This window comes from Trachemys scripta, chromosome 15 (assembly GCF_013100865.1).
Source record: "Trachemys scripta elegans isolate TJP31775 chromosome 15, CAS_Tse_1.0, whole genome shotgun sequence".
Classification (NCBI taxonomy): domain Eukaryota; kingdom Metazoa; phylum Chordata; order Testudines; family Emydidae; genus Trachemys; species Trachemys scripta.
Genome location: NC_048312.1, coordinates 9,692,385 through 9,711,642, shown reverse-complemented (window position 1 = coordinate 9,711,642; position 19,258 = coordinate 9,692,385). Strand labels below are relative to the sequence as shown.

The 19,258-nt window shown below is 41.2% G+C and overlaps 1 protein-coding gene across 1 annotated transcript in view; it reads right to left on the bottom strand.

Moving 5' to 3' along the window:
- The window catches only part of TMEM132B (transmembrane protein 132B), a 379,313-nt gene that overhangs the window by 214,344 nt on the left and 145,711 nt on the right, over window positions 1–19,258 (bottom strand). Inside the window, exon 3 of the mRNA XM_034791339.1 lies at window positions 2,037–2,183. Within this exon, the coding sequence (XP_034647230.1) occupies window positions 2,037–2,183 (147 nt within the window). The remainder of the gene's footprint in view (window positions 1–2,036; window positions 2,184–19,258) is intronic.

Sequence of the window (19,258 nt, the reverse complement as noted above, 5' to 3'; positions counted from 1 at the left end):
GAGCAGGATTTGGGCCCCTATTGATTTAAATGAACCAATAAACAAAATAGCAAAATCCTTATATGAACTTTGCACATTGTTCAAAAGAAAGAGTGTCGAGGCCAAAAAAAAAAAAGCAAATTAAAATAAAGATCAAAGTTAAATATTTACTCTACGCGCTACAATATTTGCAAATCTGGAACCGATCTTTCAGCAGTTTCTATTTACATACTTTAATTAATCCAGAAATATTAAAACTAATCTCACAAAGGAAAGGGTCAAAGTATTAATTAACTTGAGATTTGTTGCTTTTGTATAATTTAACAGTTCAACACAAAGTAAAAAACAGTGTTAATAAAAACTAAGTTACTGTGACAGGTGTAATTTCATGGATTAGTGAAAAATGTACAAGGCAAAAACTTCCAGTGTTCTCCCTAGTTTTTGCTTTACTAAAACAAAAATTAGTAACTTCAGTTCAATTAAATAGATTCTTCTTCAGCAAAGAATTACAGTATATTAAGATTTCCTTGAACCTCAGCATTTCCCTTTTAATATGATGAATTTTTATTGCTCTAAATGGAACATAGGTCACAGCTATTGTAATGGAAAATCTAAACTAACATTTATCTGAGGTCAATATTGAGCAAGCCTCTTGACTGGCAATCTGGGTTCATTCAAAAAAAACCTTGATTGAATTTAATCATTGGAGTTTTCATAGCCCAAGTCTGCATATGGCAACTGTAACTCCAGTATAACAGAGGTGGTTCTCCTCCCAGTCAAACACCCTGCACTGGCAGACAGCCCTTGCAAAGCTTTAAAAGAAAGCTAGCATGTAGCTTTAGCCACAGAAAACACAAGGTGTCTTACTGAAAAAGAACTGAATCAGAAACAAAATATACAAATTATATAACATCCCCTGTGTTAGAAATAGGTGAGCTCTAAGAATAGTAATGATAATTGTTATGCTGAAAATGAGCAACAGCAAATTACAAAGAAAAGCTAGAATTTCCCTTCAACCTCCAAAGTGGGACCCAGCTAAATCAGACCCCAAAATTTGGGTTTGCCACTTTTGGGGGTGGGGGAGTGAGTGGAGAAGGCTAAATAGGGGAGAAGAAGTTAAAGAAACCCAGTATGGATAGAAATATTCAATTGAAATTTTGCACTAGAAAACTCATTGACAACTTTTTGTTTAAATATGTCCCTGCAGTGTTTGTTCCTCAAATATAGCATGAGAAATGGAATGTGAAACTGGCGAGAAACTGAATCTGAAATCCAAACATTCACTAATAATTTCCCTGGGTCTGAACAGACACGGTCATCTGCTTTTCTTCCCTAAAAGGATCTTCAGAGGAGGACAGATGCAGAAGGAGGATTCTCGAATTTAAAGTCTGACACAGTTTTGTGACTAGCTACAATACAATTTGGGCCTAACATATGCTTTGTGTACTCTAAATATAGTGTAGTTGCAAGAGCAATTGCTTGTATTATAAAGTACATAATTTTGACTCACACTTTAAATTTCCATTACTTTTGATATCTTTGGATATAGTTTGTTAGAGCATCATCATCATAAATATATATATATGGCATTCATGAGAAGTCTGAGACATCCATAGGTATGCTGCGGTGGTAAGGAATGATACTTGGTAGCTATTACTTTTATAGCTTTTCAAATAAAAGTGAGAGCATTGTCCTATATGCCATTAAATTATTCGTAGTATTTCTCCCATTTTAATCCACTTCTTGCTGTTGGCTCTCTTGCAGCAGGCATTTATTCCTACCATTCCCACAAGGTGACAGACAATAGGCGAGAGGTAATTTCTGCTGTATCAAGTATAATTAGGTTATTCACTTATGAAGCACTAAAAAAAAAAAAACGAAAGCTCTCGTAAGATAACATGGAATCATGTTATAGCTTTCGCAAGGCTTTTGAACTTAGGAGGGTGGTGAAAGGTCAGCAGTGCTTTCAAAAGCAGCATCGTTTATAAAAGGTACTATTATTTTTCTTGCTAGACATCACATCTATGGTGACACATCGGATAGCTTGGATGTCTTACCTGCTCTCTATATTTGGATCATTACGCACACAAACAACAGAGGCAGTGGTCTGCATCCCTCCATTGTCTACTTCCTCTTGAATTCCCCATTGGTCTGCATCACTGACTCTGATGGCCATTATCTTCACACCTGGTGCTGCTTTAATTCTGTTGGGGAACAACAGAGATGGTTTTAGTTAGAAACACCATGAAAATAACCAGGGAAATAAAATAGGAAATGTTCGCCCTTGCATCTATAATAGACTGATACATGGGATCTGTAAGTCACTCTGCCTTAAAACAATAGAAGTGACCCGATTCTTTAACACAAGTATGAGTTTCATTATGCGCAAAGCCAGTTAATTTTCAGCTTGAACAATGTGGCAAGAATAAGAGCACTTTCTGCCTCAGTGGCACCAGTTGGACATAAATGAAACAGATGTGACTAAGCATACATTGATTTAATTTGTTGTGTTTATACTTTAGTTTAACAGTGAGAACCATAGCGATGTGGTATAAATAGATCCTTATGTTTGTCGAGCTCTCGGAGTAAGCTGCTTATACGTACAAGGGAGACCTACCACAAGGAACATGCTCAAGTGGTCAAAGAGCACCACATAGGGGAGAGGGGGAGGCATGTCTTTTATCGCCTCGTCACAGTGAGTGGATTGCGGAATGAAAACAATGCCAAGAGTTGTATTTAGATCTAGCAAACCTAGTGGACGATACGATCACAAAAAGCATTGCCCCGGTCCATTTGTTGCCGAAATAAGCAAAACTGAAAAATCTTTGTTTTCTTCAGCACATGCAGAGGACAATGATTCTATAGTCAGTCCAGCGGTTGATACAGGCCAGGCTTTTTGTGTGTGTGTGCCTTTTTGCGTGATTGCCAAAAAAAAAAGGGGGGTGGGTTTGTGCTGCCGTTCCGTGCTACAAAGGGATTGCCAAAGAATGGAAAATAAACTCCATTGTAACAGCGGGGACTTCATTTGTACTGTTCAAATTCTGCAAAACAATCCAGGGATTTCCATGGGAGCACTACAGACGTGCTTCGGAGTATACTTCAGCTGAAAGCACTGCTACCGGACTTAATGAATTACAAGTAATGCCAAAAGGGACCTCCAAGTCTTATGGTGGGATGAAACAGCACTGCTGAGGCTTGAAATGTTACTTAACAGTGAATTGTGATGGGTTTGTCCCCACCCCTGGTTAGTGCTAGCACTACACTGAAAACTATTTACGAATCTCCTTTAAGCACTAACAGAGTTCATGATTTTGGATCAAAGGGTCTTCAAGATCCAGTGGAGGCTGCTTTCCTTTTATGATACCCTTATCTTTTCCCTTGCAAGCCTCCACCAGTGTGACAGGCCAAATCCGTGCCCAGTACAACTCCTCTGAAGGCAAAAGAATTCCAACAGGAAACGCATCTGGCCAGATTTGTTTCCCTCGTGCTTCTCCAGATCTCTGAGCAGCCTCTCACCAAGCCAAAATGCCCCTTTCTTGTCCCCCCTTTTTCAGAGGAATTTTAGTTTACTTTGCATGAATTATACTGAGCCAAATCCTCCTCTCACTTATAGCACTGTGACTCCATTGACTTCCTGATTTGCACCTATGGAAATGAGAAGAGAATCAGGTCCTTATCTGATTACTGAGACTGGGGCGGGGGGGGGTGAAGAGGTCACGCAAAGGAAGAAGGACAGCAGGATTTGGTCCTGTATCTTTTTTGGATTCACCAGACTTCCTCCACACAACTGATTTTAATGCTTCCTCTTATGTAACCATTTCACTAGATTTCTTAACTCCTTAGTGTTCACTTTCTTGCACTCAAAGCTGAATCTGTTTTGATTGGCGTATCCTATATCCCAGTGATGCAGGAGACAGCTCCTCCACACTCACAGCCTCCCCAGAGCGCGGGGCTGCAGATTCACCTTTACCCTGGTGGGGTTTTGTGTTGCAGGTGTCCCCCCCTCCATGCACCCTGCCTGCTTCTCTGCATCTTCCCCCACCAGATATCCCACTGCTGCATGTGAGGGGATCAGAGGATGCTGATGTGGATGCAGCAGCCTCAAATGCCCCTCCATCTCTCCCGCAGCCCCAAGTTAATCCTCTGTTGGAGGAGCAGTCATCAGTATGGAAGGCTCTTCGATGGCTAAGAAGGACAGAGAGCGCCAAGGAGGGGAATGAGGCCGAGACACCAAGAGAAGCCATGGAGGGAAAGGGAGCAAGAGATGCTGGGAAGCAGAAAGAGGGCAGTATACAGGGGGAGTCATGGAAGCAGGGAATGAGTGACACTAAGAGGCGGACAGAACCATGGGGGAGGAGAGACCTTTGGTATATCAGGGTTAGTCATGGAGAAGGAAGTTGGAGTAAAAGACCCTGGGGGAGAATGCTGAGGGGGAAAGATGTGCAGGAGGGAGGGAGATAAGATGCCAGCAGGGAACAAGACAGAAAGGGGTGGAGTCTACGGGATGTGGGAAGAACCGACTCTGCAGAGGAATAAGAGGGAAAGGGAAAAATCTCCTGAGGGGGTAATCAGACTCTTTGGTGAGGAGAGAGAGAACCACATACTAGGGGTTTCCAGATCCAAACTTGACCAAAGTCTGGGTGCATATAGTTCAGATCCATCTCCCATAAATACTGTTGGCATGTAGTGCCACCCCCGCATCCTGTTCTCGCTTTTCTAGCTCTCCCAGATAGATTGCACCCAACAACGTTGACACTCTCTTCCGCCTGAACCAACTGCTGGTGCCTAAAGTCCTGTAAGCCAGGAGGCAATACCACCTACTACTCTTGTGTCTGAGTACAGCTATGAGCTATTTTTGACCATCTGGACGGCAGATGAAACTCCCGGATGACTCTGTCCCGTTGGCTCACCATTTGCTTCTCCCCCTTAGGGTATTGTCCCTTAACAGGAAGCCTTCTGGTTTTTGGCAGGGCTGCCTTGTTGACTGCTCCTGCAGATTTTATTTGCTGTGTTTCTGCTGTATTATTGGGTTAGCATCAGGGAAACGTCTCATACTTTCTTTCTCCCTCTTACTCTCTTCAAAATGTTTCAGAATGCTGCAAGATGTCATTTGGCCTTTTTGGATATCATGAGAGCCAGGAAGGGTGGGAGAGGGAGGAAATTGAATCCAGCTTCTCACTTGGAAATGCAAAATATTCAAATTAAACAAGTCTGCAGAAGAACATTTTGATCCTTTCATCCCTCAGACAGTGTCTCATAGCTCCATGGACATGGAAAACCCATTGTGAGACTTGGTGGAGCTGAATATGGAAAAAAAAGGGCAATTCCTTCTAAAGTGGACATTACTGACTTGATTATGGTTAAGCTGCTAGTATCAGACTCAGGAAATCCTAGGCTCCATTCCTTACTATGGCAGAGACCCCTGTGTGACCTTGGCCAAGTCACTTAGTCTCTTTGGGCCTCAATCCCCCATCTGTAAAACAGTACCAGTTCCTTACACCACAATGGTATTGTGAGGTTAAATTCCAGAGTTGGCCAGAAAATAGAAACTCTGTCCAACAGGAAATCCTGGCCTTTTTGGAATTTCCTTTCATCCCAAATCAGGACAGAAGTCAATATTTTGTTTTGGAAACACTGAAATGACATTATCAAAGCATTTCATTTGTCATGTCAAAACAGGATATAGGATATTAAATATAATATTTCAATTAAAGTATTTTAAAAGTTCAAACATTAAAAATCAAAATGAGAAGATAAAGTTGGAATGAAATGAGAAAATCTAAACAAAAATATTTCGTTGTGGTCAAAATTTTTTTTTTTAAATCCATCCCAATTTTCACCAAAATCAACATGATCCCACACAGATTTCAATATTGATAAAACAGCACCCTAGGAGGGAAAATTATTATGCTGAAATTTTTTCAACCTGCTCTAATACAGACATTGCGAGTTACTTAGATACTCTGTAACGGGGGCCATGAAGTACCTAAAACTGATAGATACTGTAATCCAACAGAGGGGGCTCTCTAAAAAGTAGGTTACCATGTACCCCCAACAACATGCAATCCAGGATGTGGTATGTTTAGCATCCACTGTGTATATCCTTTTCTCTGCTGAATTTAGTTCTCGTGAAAGGCACCAGAGCTAGAATTGGAGACTGAACACCACATAGCCACAGGACAGGTACTGCAAACTTTACCTTGAGGAACAATCAAACCACATATATCCTATTAAAGTAAATGAAATGCTGCTGACCTTGCTGACACCTCCCACTGATGGACCTGAGACCTATGGTTCTGAAGTAGATCCAAACTTTTCCAGAACTTCGGAGAGTTGGTGCTGTGCACTTCTGGGCTGAGGCTCCCTTTTAGTTTTTTCCAGAAGAATTAGAACAGAGCAATGGAAATAATAGCAGAGGGCAGACTGATAGAAGTGTGATGGTTACACGGTGGACTAGTAGTGTCCATTTATTCTTTTACTTAGAGACTGTCCGGTTTGGCCAATGTACCTGGCAGGGGGGCATTGCTGGCACATGATGGCATATATCACATTAGTAGATGTGCAGGTGAATGAGCCCCAATGGTGTGGCTGATGTGGTTGGGTCCTCTGATGGTGTCGCTAGAGTAGATATGGGGACAGAGTAAGCAACGAGGTTTGTTACAGGGATTGGTTCTTGCATTAGTGTTTCTGTGGTGTGTGTAGTTGCTAGTGAGAATTTGCTTCAGGCTGGGGGGCTGTCTGTAAGCAAGGACTGGCCTGCCTCCCAAGGGCTGTGACAGTGAGGGATCGTTTTCCAGGATAGGTTGTAGATCGTTGATGATGTGCTAGAGAGGTTTTAGCTGGGGGCTGTATGTGATGATGGCCAGTGGTGTTCTGTTCCGGACAGTCTCTACGTAAAAGAATAAATGGACACAAATCGGACATCAGGAATGGCAACATACAAAAGCCAGTAGGAGAACACGTCAATCTCCTTGGACATTCTATAACAGATTTAAAGATAGCTATACTTGAATAAAAAACTTTCAAAAATAGACTTCAAATAGAAACAGCAGAACTAAAATTCATTTGCAAATTTAACACCATTAATTTGGGCTTGAATAGGAACTGGGAGTGGCTGGCTCACTACAAAAGCAACTTTCCCTCTCCTGGTATTGACACCTCCTCATCAATTATTGGGAGTGGACCACATCCATCCTGATTGAATTGGCCCTGTCAACACTGGTTCTCCACTTGTAAGGTAACTTCCTTCTCTTCATGTGTCATTATATAATGCCTTGCATCTGTAATTTTCACTCCATGCATCTGAAGAAGTGGGTTTTTACCCACGAAAGCTTATGCCCAAATAAATCTGTTAGTCTTTGAGGTGCCACCAGACTCCTTGTTACTTTAAAATACAGTCCCATCTTAAAAGCATGTGGCCCTATGAATTCAACAGCTCGGAACCTTTTCTCTCAGCTATTATAAGAACAAAAGGGGAGAAGCTGCAAGGGATCACTTGTGTTGGGGAAGAGAACTTAAGGAATTTAATTGCTGACCACTGAAAGGATGTGATACAGTGATACTTCCACTGCCTCCCATGCAATTAAATGGGAAAGCTGAAAGGTAAATGTCTGCTTGCTATACACAGGCAATAGCTTTCAAGCAGCTATAATTGTGATGTACAACCTCAGCAAAAATACATTTAAAATAGAAACAGAATGAAAAGATATTTAGAAACCTATACCAGGAATATGCTTAGAGCAGATGGAACTCACTTAAACTGATTAGAAAGGAAGATTTCCAAAATAGCTCTGAGACGGTAATTTATTTTCCCCCTGCTATTATGGAAAAGTACAACACGGTCTGAATTGAATTCATCCTCGGTTACATAATAACAACAGATATAATAATAAGTTTCCATAGAATGTTCCACTGCGGGAGCAAAAAGAACTTCACAAAATGGGGTTACACGTGCAGTGGTTAGCAGTCTAGGTACTTACCTAAGCCAAGAAACCGACAGAAATCAGCCCTACCTAACTGTTGCATTGGAAAAAGATGATATTACTTACCTAGGCAAAAAAAAAAAAATTAAGGACCCAAGCCCATGAACTGCTGAGCACATCCTGCAAGGTACTGAGGCAGCCCTTGGGATGCTCAGCAAGTCTCACAATCAGGCCCTAAATCCTCATCATCTTAGTGATTATTTCATTTTTATATTGTAATGAGCTCATCACAGACTTGCCCTGAAATTGGTTCTCTACCAAAGCCTCCTAAAAATAGCAATACAATAGCAGCTGCACATGCTTCTATTGAAATTAATATTGAATTGTTAAAACGTTAAAGTTAACTTTAGTTGAAATACATGTAAAATAGGATATGAAGCCTCTGGGGCAAAGTGAATCCTGCCCAAGAAAGAGTATGACGGTAGAAGCACAAATAGCATGGGGGTTTTTTTAATCATGTAAGTAAAACAACAAGCCTACAAATCCAAAAGGAGAAAGATAGATGGTAGGCAGATGGCAACATGGAGCTGTGAGTGATTGCAATGCATTGAACAAAACCCCCGGGAACGGGGTTTGAGTAAGGACCACAGGAAGAAACCCTCAACAAGATCTTGAGATATTCCTACTAGAAACAGGTGTTATCAGCAAAGTAACTGACAATTGACAGTGGGACCAAAGCAGATGTTTGCCCTTAGGGATGATGAAGGGAGATCAGTAACTATAGATAGAGACAGCATGTTGCAAAGAGAACAGGAGTTTTACCTGAAGTTCTACCATCAAGTCCCCTCCATCCTAGAAACAACTCCACTGACTTCCCATTCATTTCAGGCTCCAGTTTCATGGATTAACTCCTGCCTATTTGTGTCTCTCTGCATTCCTCTGGGTCTATCTCTGTCCCAGTATTCTCATCAGTGCTGATGCAAGTGCATTCTCACTGGAACTCATGGACCAGTATCTCATCTCCTCAGCTCTCGATCACCTTTCAAGCTGCATCTGAAAACAGGTCTTTCCTTCCTCCTGTATACTTCTTCATTTCTCTCCGCATCTGCCATTTTTATATAACCTCTTGTAGCTGTCCTGACAAATGTTAGGTGATGCAGGTTGTATGAAAGCAGCTATTATTGTGTTGTACTGGAATATCTCTATGCCAAAACATTAGGTAGGAAAGGAAAGACAAAAGAGGTAAACCAAACAGCACAATACAGGACAGGAAACACAATTGCTCAATAAACATAGTGGCTAATAGATGAAAGAGGTCAATGGATCATGAACTAACAAAACTGTTTGCAGAATGTATGAGAGAGAATAGAATGCTAAAGAACCTGAGTGATACAATTATCATTCTTCTACTCAGAGAGGTAAAGCTATCAATCTTTTTTTCAGCCCACCAAATGTTTCAAAATGTGCTAAGTATTAAGTTCACGAACATATTGGATTTTGAATAATGAAAAGAGTAAACAGCATTTTAATAGGGATTCTGAAAGTACTGTCCATGTGATAAATTAACTCTTAGAGAAGACAAATTAATACAACCTACCCTTTAGTATGATTGCTTGTGATTCTATAGAGACTCCATTTAAGGCTTCAGCAGAATTAAGATCAAAATAGGGCCGGTTGAAAAACAGGGAGAAAAACCTATGAATATTTTCACAGAATTTCCCTGCTTCCTTTCCCCGCCCCCAAATTTTTCCAGTCAGCTATAGAGCTGGTCAAAATACATGGACAACTTCGCAAATGAAGTACTGTGGAATTTCCAACGCCCCATTTTTCATCAGAACTTCTAAACATTCAGGGTCAGATCCTCAACGGGTATAAATTGTCATCGTTTCATTGACTTCAGTTGACCTGACCCGCTCAATATTAAAGCTACATTTTGCTTCTATGAAACATATGTCCAATGGAGAAAGTGAGCAGTGAGGCAAGAAGATGCCACTCCCTCAGAGATCTTAGTGTGTCTCAGAAATATTTTCTAGATATAAGGCTGCATAGACAATATCAACAGAGACAATTTTAACTACTTCAAGCATTCCAACACTACCCGGCAAAGCCTCTAAGTAGATCTGTTTGAAATTTTTCTGACAGAACAATTTACCATCAGAAAATGTTGATTCCACAAAAGGAAAATGTTTTGTGGGAACATATCAATTTCATTGAAAGTTAATGGGAATTTCTCAAACTGTTTCATTTTGACTTTTATAATTTACCATATAAAAGTTGAAAGGATGATGTCAAATGAAACTTTTTTACTATCAAAACAAAGTGTTTCACTCATGAGAAATTCCAAGATTTTGACTTTTTGTCCAGTTTCAGAACAAAACAAAATCCTGAAATTTCCTGCAGGCTGGAAATGCTGGTCTTGGCCAGCTCTATATCTAAATCAGACAGGTAAATGAATTGAAGAAACCAATGAAGATAAAAGAAACATCCTGAACAGCTTGAAGGTAGAGCTACTAATTTTTATTTGTGACTATTCTTATCTGAAAGCTGATATTTTTGCAAGTCTTTACTACATTGATCCAGGGTGAAAATTCAGAACTACTCTCAACAGAGCTTTTTGTGACAGAAATGCAAAATTCACATTTTTTAAAACACCAGGGTTAACCAAGGGAAAGAATCTATAATGGAACTTTGCATTTTTAAATGGAGGCAGGTCGCTGGGTTCTGGACTGTGAGTCAGGAAACTTGGGTCATATTCCATTGACACTGTTAGAGATCGGGATGTGGGCAGTCTGGCTTAGTGGTCAGAGCAGACGTCCAGTGTAACGGTTGGAGCAGGCATCCAAAGCAGGGAAACGGAGGTGAGGGTCAAAACCAGAGTCAGAGGCCAGATGCCAGAGCCAAGGATCAAAACAGAGTCAGAACCAAGAATCAAAGCCAAAGGGTCAGAACCAGATTTTGTGGAGTCAGGGAAGGCAGAAGCAGGGTTGGAACAGTGCTGGAAAAAGGCAGGACTGGGGCTCGAAAAAGACAAGAGCAGAAGCTAGCGCAGCTGTAGGCAAATGCTTTGAGCGGCCAGCACCTTCTGCTGCCGCGGGTCTTAAGAGCACTCCGCTAGTCCTGTTAGCCAACTGGGCACTTTGGCCAATCAGGTGGCTCAACTGCAGGGCCAGCTGCACTCATCAGACTGGCTAAGCTAGCAGGTAAGCAGGCTAGCTGTGTGCCCTTTCTCCTGACAGACTCACTGCACAGGCTGTTAACCGCTTAACCTGTCCTTGTCTCAGTTCAAAATGGGGATGGTACAGTTTACCCACCTCAAGATCTATGGAGAAAAAAAGTGCTACATTTTATTAGTATAGCAGAGAAGCTGTACTTTTGTTCAGTTAAAAGTTTACATTGGACTTCAGTATATTTCTATAATCTCCAAATGAGTCTAACAACCGTGGATTTAAGAGTCCTTTACCAGTTAGTTTCATCAAAAAAGATGCTAAATACCTACTCCAGATTTTCTAATTTGCAATCCACCAGGAAACATTGCTGGTCCTTAAACATACAAATTACTTTAATTAGATTATGAATAAATGTATGGGGATTGTTCTGTGCGCTAATACCTACGCTGCAAACTCTTCACATTGGCAGCACAGGCTTGACTCTGCTGTTGCCTACACTAGCTATCATTGATTCCTGATTTTTACCAGAGTAAGAGGAGAATCAGGCCTCTTGTCTTTTACCTGACTGAAAAATGTATGAAACAGTGTTCATTCTCTACAAATAAATAAATCATCGTTCCTAGCATTTGCCCAGGATTTTACATGTTCAGGGCACAGTACAGACATTAACTAACTATTGGTAATGTAGAGAATGTATGGGTCAAAAGGAGCAACCTGAGCTTAGCTCCTGGTTGTTTGTGCAAACTAGTCATTGTATTTCTCTTGGCCAGAACTTATCTGGAAATTTTCTTCTTGTCACCATGAATACATTTGTTGAACAAGTTCACCAGGCTGCATCTCTCTTTTTTTTTTTTTTTTTTTTAAGAAAATAAAAGAAAACACAAGAAAAGAAGAAGATAGATTTAATTTACTTTCCTATTTCATTTTTAGTCCAGGTACCAGAGGCACTACATGTTGTTTATCATTATTCAAGGAGTTTATCAGCATCTGCTCCCATAGTTCTCTTAAGGATCTTGAAGACTTCAAGTATATGCCCTCTTATTCCTATCTGCTCCCATAAAACACTGTATGGTGTAGCTTCTCTGTACAAAATGCTGGAGTGACTGAAAATACCACGGGTCTACAGAACAAAAATCAAAGCCTGCAGTCTCTCCAACCTTTCTCCGAAGGATCTGAAATACTCAATCTATGTCCTTTACCTTCAAACCATTGTAATGCTGCAGTAGATGAAACTGTTTCTTAAAGCCCAGAAGTACAGTAGCAAAATGCATTATCAAATCTGAAGGTGCCCAAAGTATTTGAACCTGGGGTTCCTGCTATCGTGTAGAAACACATCTCTGAAAGCCATATATCAAAGTAAGCCATAGGTTTCCTTGTGCAAAGACAAGATGCCTACTGGTTCCTTTTCTACAGAAGATGTTCCCTTCAGAAATCAAACTTGAAAAGATTTTTGTAGCCTGAAAACATGTCAGGCCTAGTAGGAGACCAAAAAGTCTTATTAAAGGTGTTATTTTTCCAACTTTATAAATAAAAAACTGTGAAGGTCATTGTTGCTGTTGTTTAGGTACTTCCAAAAAAGCAAAACTGTTCATCTTTCTCTGTCAAACTTTCCCTAGTAAAAAGATCACACATGGATGCTTAGAATTTAAGGAAAATTAAAAATGGGAGATTTTTGTTCACTGATTAAACTGCAGTTTTTCTCTGTCAAAATTTGATTTTTTTTGGTGCTCAGAATATTTTTGGTGCTCTTTCTTTACATTTTCTTGCCCTTAAGGAACAATATTTGCTTATTAAATGTCCATGTTATAAAGAAAGAAGTGTATTAATTATAATTGACATTAATATAGCTAATAATTGCCCTATCAGGGTTTAGATCATATTTTATAGTTTACTTATCAATCCGATAGCATCAGTAGATCTTAAAGCATTTTACAAAGGGGGTCAGTATCTTTATCCCCATTTTAAAAATGTGTGAGCTGAGGCTCAGGGAGGAAAGTTATTTGCCCAAGGTCACACAGCAAAGCTGTGGCAGTGTTTCCTGCGTCTGAGCCCAATGCCCTATCCACTAGACTACACTGCCTGTGTTCCATGTAGCACCTTACAAAGGGAGCCCCGTGTGTCATTTTGAAATCATTCCATTTATTTATTTCAATGAGTGAATGGAACATTTTGGAATAATTGAGTCCTTTCTTTAGTACAGCAGCACAATGATGCCCGTCTTTGTACTGCAGCAGAAATTCAAATTTGCTCACCTCTGCAGTTCACTTGTACATGCACTTCTAGGCTAGGAATTTAAAGGGATATAATGCAGATAGCGTTAATGCAGCTATGATGTTAAAACCACAGCTAGTGGGAAAATTTTAATCAGAACAGTTTTCCATTGAAAAAAAGCTGTTTTTAACTAAACCATGTTTTGGTTTTGTTTTGTTTTACAAAGTGGAATTGAATTTGATAAAAATGAGATAAACATTTTGAAAGCGTCAACACATTTCATTCCGACATTTTTCAGAATGAAACGTTTAGATTTTTCATTTAGAAATTTACTTTATTTGATGTTAAAAAATTAAATAAATAAAAAGCATCCACTTCAAAGTGAAACATTTTGATTGAAATGAAATAAAAAATTTTCAGAATTTCATTTCATGAAAAATTTTGAAATGTTGGATTTTTGTCCCAATTTGGGATGAACTTCCCCCTCCCCCCGAATGGAAAATCCACTTTCCAATCAGTTCTAGCAAAAACTACAATGGTGGGGCCTTTGCATTAGTGTATATAATTCGTTTTTATTAGATGGTATCTTTGGAAAGAGAATCTCAATTTACCTTTTCCACTACTTACAAAAGGGTCAGCCATGGAGTTTCTAAACGCTGACTACAGAATAGGATGGTTTCAGTCACTTAGAGGGTACTAGCACATGCCTTTATGTTTGCTGTATTATTCTGACTGTTTAAAGCATGCTCTCCCAATTAGTGTACAGAGGTTGCTTAAAACAGGTTACACTGTAAGTGTAACCTGTTTTAAGCAACCTCTCAAAGGATAAGAGAAACATGAGGTCATTTACAAGAGATGGTCTTTAAAGGATGTTTTTTTAAGAATTGTAGAGAAACCACAATAGAACACATTAATGGTAAAGTGCATGAGACAATTCGTTGCCTGTTTCCAATGGTCCTTAGTGCATGTTTCATGTATTTTTACATCGCTGCTCAGCATATCAGACTAAAGGACAAAAAAAAATAAAAGGGGAAGGGTTGTTAAATAGAAACAGTAACTACAATATCTGAAGGAGAGAAAGAAAAGAACCGAGGAAATGCAAAGGCACTTCAGAGAAAACAGGCAGCTGAAGGAAAAAATGAAAAACCATTGCTGAGTCGGGGTCACCGCAGTGAAAACCCTTTCCTGTTTTAAAGGGACACTAGCAGTTTGTCTGAACCAGATGTTGCTTTTAATTGGATTATTTCATGGGCATTTCCTTTGTTTGACTGAAGAAAGGACATAGGGCACCATGGACTATGCAACGCAAGTGGGGGTGGCACAGTGCATGGCTCGATATTGCAGTAAGGCTGTTTCCCCTTCACTGTCAAAAAATAAAAATACCATTCCTTACACGCTTGTCAACACGTCACAGCAGTCCTATTGTGTTTACCTATCAATCATCTTGGTCTGTACCTTTACCTTGAGGCGTAAGTGCTAGGACGGTGAATCAGCCAAGCTCAGGAAGTAATCTCCCTTTCTCTCAGCAAGATGGAATTAAATTTCCAACGTAGCTCAGACCTAGACTTTCTGAAAAGACACCATCCATACCTTATAAAAAAAAATAAAAATAAAAAACGTATTTTTGGCTTCTGGTGAAAACCTTAGTAACCAGTAGGAGTATGTGATTTATACTTCAGGCATAAAGTAGATGCATCAATAACCACTAAGTGAGGTAGTAATGTATGATTTCCAAGGGATTTCAGCCCTCTTGGCAGAATAGCCTATCATAGCCTTTTTTACTATGTTTTCTTTAAAAACTTTAAGAAGTGTTGTCTGCAACTAAAGAAAGATTCTCTCACAGAATAAGTACTTCACAACAATTATATCAACCTACAAGTCCTTGAGTCAGGTCCTGTAGCTCACTAGAAAAATGTCCTTTAGATTCCAGCCCAGAGATCCATGGTCCCTTTGAATGCTCCAGGTCTGTCTCTACAGGCGGTGCTTGTGGGGTGCTTCTCTCCTCAAGAATCCCTGTGGACAGCTTGATATTTCTACACCTGTCCTTTAATCCCTGGTGGTCTTGACAGTTTCACGAGGATTCGCTGAGCCCAGATTCCAATCTTTGTTCCTTTGTCAGCTTTGCTGAGAAGATTCTGCAGAAGATGTGGGCTTGGTCCTCATGTCCAGTTCAGAGAATGTTCCACAGATGATCGGTGTAGATGGCAGGTACTGGGACTGGGGATCTCCCTCAATTTACCTGCAAGGTTTCTAAACCAAGAAGATGTTGAGGACGTTTCTTCCCTACAGCTTTCTCATTTTCTGCTTCCAATGCTGAGACCACAAAACCCCCGTCTTCCTGTTCTTGTGCCACTTATTTAGCAAAGCAACATTCTGAAAGCTGCTGCCTGCCTACTAGATCCACCTTCTAATATTACTCCTGAGGGAATTCTGTGCCAAAAAAAAATTAAAATTCTGCGCACAAGATTTTAAAATTGTGCAAATTTCATTTGTCAATAAATAAATGTGGAGGCTCCGCCATAGCAATGGAGAGCACAGGCGACTGGCTGCACAGAGGTGAGAGATCATCCTGCAGATCCCCTCCCGCCTCGAGACATGGACTCGGCGGTGAGGCTGCACCTGACCCTGACACATTGCAAGGGCCAGGCCTGCCCCAGAAACACCCCAGGGCCCTGCGCCTCCACATCAGGAGCACCAAGTGTGAGGCAGGCAGGTTCAGCCCAGCAGGATCCAAGTGTGGAAGGGCTTGGTGTGGGTGAAAGGGCTCTGTGTGGGGAAATGTGTGTGCAGGCAGCTCAATGGGGGGGTCTGGGTGAGGAGGGACTTGGGTGCACAGGGGCTCATTGTGGGGTTCCGGGTGCAGGGGTAATGGCACTCTGCAGAGGGGTCCAGTGGAAGGTGTTTGGGGCTCAGCAGAGAGGATCTGGGTGCTGGAGTGGGGGTCCAGATGCAGGGGGTGGGGTTTGACTGGGTGGGAGATTGGGTACGGGGGAAGTGGAGGGGCGTTGGGTGCTGGGGTTGAGGCTCAGGACAGGGATCTCTGTCTAGGGGCCTCCAGATGCATGTATGGCAGGCAGGGGGAGCAGCTCCCTGTACAGGGACCCCTCCCCCCGCAGCTGAGGAGCAAAGGGACCAGGGGAGGTTTTTGGGGGTGGGTCTGACCTGTCCCTGGCTACTCCTTGCAGGGGAAGAGGAAGTCCCATCCTCCCCCAGCTCTGCTGGGACTAGCAGCTGGGCTCGGTGCAGGGTAGGAGTCACCAGCTGAGGCATCCCCAGCCCCGCCCCCCACAGTGATTTACCTCTCTGCCAGCTGCTCTGGGTGCCTGAAACAATGCCCCCACACTGCTGGGGAGGGGCATGTGACCACTCTTGTGGCTTCCCTTTGCTTCCCCATCAGGGAGTCATTTTTCTGTGATGAAGCAAAGAAATCTGCACAGGACACGAATTCTGCACATGCACAGTGGTGCAGAATTCGCCCAGGAGTATTATATGGGCAGAAAGTGAAAATGATCCACCCACCCGAAACTGCCTGCTCACAACGCTGCATCAGCTCAGTGTGTTTAATCCAGCCTAGCAAAACTGTCAGGAAAATTTACCAGTCACAGCCCCAAATCACTTTCCAGTTACCAGGAGGGTCAATGAAAATGAAAGACACTAATAAAAACATTTTCCTTACCTGTCAAGAGAAATTACTCACCCTGGGCAATTAAAAAGTTTGCAAGGCTTATAGCCCTTTTAAAAAAGAGTTCTCATGTTTTCTGTTGTGCTTCCAGGGTGAAGACAGGTGCGGCAGACACAGACAGGTAGCAAGCAGTCAAAGCAATGAAAAAGAGTAAAAAGTAGCTAACAAGCTTCGGGCTCGAGGACAAAGTACAGCAGTTTCTGGAGCCTAATCTGAACTGAAGCCCTGGATGCTGGTCTATAGGATCACAGGATTGGAAGGGACCTCCTGGGTTTTGTAGGAAACCCATCACATAATCCATTTGGAAATTTATCAAGTTCCATCTTAAAACTAGTTAGGTCGTTTGCCCCCATTACTCTTGTTGGGCTCCGATGGGTACTGCCAGCATAAAGCAAAGATAGATCGGTTTGGCTTGATGATGATACAGGTCCAGCTCTTGAGAAATGCTGAGCCCTGAACAAGTGAAGCCATTTGTTTGGACCACTCACAATAAGGCCCAAGAATTAACATCCAGCCAGCCTCCCCTACACACCTGCCCCAAATTCCTATACCAGCTGGAGGAGGGACAGAACAGGAGCAACAGAGAACAGGTCCCATTGAAGTCAAACAAACAATGCAAAACTTAGGGGACAATAATGGATGATCTAGAGATGCTGAGCACCTACTCATGTGAGAAAATGCTAGTTAGTGACAGTAAGGGTTGCAGAACTGGCCCACTTAGGTTTGCAGAGCATCTTGAGATCCTCAAAGAAAAGTAGCTATAGGTATTCAAGGCAATCTTAACCACATTTGCAAGGGTCCTTCTGTCACTCTGCTTCCGACCCCTGTGAATTAGGTTCTGTCTATTATCTGTTGCTTTCCATCTTCAGTTCTCTTTCCTGTCATTAATACTAAGTTATCCTACAACTCCTCCTCCCTTTACTTCCCCACTGTATGATGTCCATTTACTAACACTATGTCACTATAGGTTTCAGAGTAGCAGCCGTGTTAGTCTGTATCCACAAAAAGAACAGGAGTACTTGTGGCACCTTAGAGACTAACAAATTTATTAGAGCATAAGCTTTCGTGGACTACAGCCCACTTCTTCAGATGCATACAGAGTGGAATAAATATTGAGGATATATATATATATAAATAAATTTGTTAGTCTCTAAGGTGCCACAAGTACTCCTGTTCTTTATGTCACTATAGTTTTGTCTAAAGTACTATTGTTCCCACTGTGTGGATGACAGAATCTTGGGGGCTATTAGGTAAGGAATTATGGTAAATTTGTGAACATAAATTGCTCCCGTACATTGAGAGCAGAGGACATTAATTTATTAACAATCAGGGATTTTTCAAATGCTTTATCAAAAGTATTGCTGATATAGTACCTAGCACAATGGGGCTCTGATCCTAATTAGGGCCTCTGAGAACAACAGTAAAACAAGTAACAAATAATGCCACACAATTATTTTAGGAATTAGAGCATACTGTGGCACCCATCATGGTTTCATTTGGATTTTCCATGGGATGGTATGCTATGGTATAAAAGACTTCCATTTTCTTGACTTGTCTTTATGTTTCATCCGCTACACCTCTTCAGAAGACAGATTAAAAATCAGCTTTGTGAAATGTCACAAACAAAAAGGGGAGAGAAAAAAAATACAGATTTAATTAAGGCTACAGATTTTCAGACACTGCCTGCCAAGTACTTTAAACTGAAAGAGTTTCAAAAAAAGGGTACAAGGTATTTAATGCTATAAACATTTGAAAACACAGGTTTTCACTTTGGAAGGGTGGGGGTGAGTTGACCTGCTATAGGGAGGCTATGACCCTTTATAATATAATCAGAGATTTGCAGTGGGAACCGTTCACAGTAAGATATGGAATCCCAATGAGCATTAAGCACTTTCCGTTCCTGTTCTACAGGCTGCTTTTTTAATTCTAACTCGTCCCTAACCCTGTTAGTCATGAATTTGCAATTAATGAGCCTTGTTTAGAAGCCTTGAATACTGAAATTGTTCTGATACACAAGGCGTATAACCACAGAAAAGACAAGCTAATTCAACAAGGGATTCTGTGGTGCTTAGGGGGTATTCCAAATCTCCAATAAAGGAACTCAGCTGTTAAGTCATTTCAACAAGGGGCGTCCTGCAGTGCTCTAGACTCAGAGGTGCCAAGTGATGGGCTCACAACTTGGCATCTGGGGACACAATCTCTGTGCATTAGGAATTCTTAACATCTGCTAGTAAATCTGGAGTCAGTAAAAAAAAAAAAGGCATGACTGGAAAGAAAAGGCACAAGAGTGATTTTCT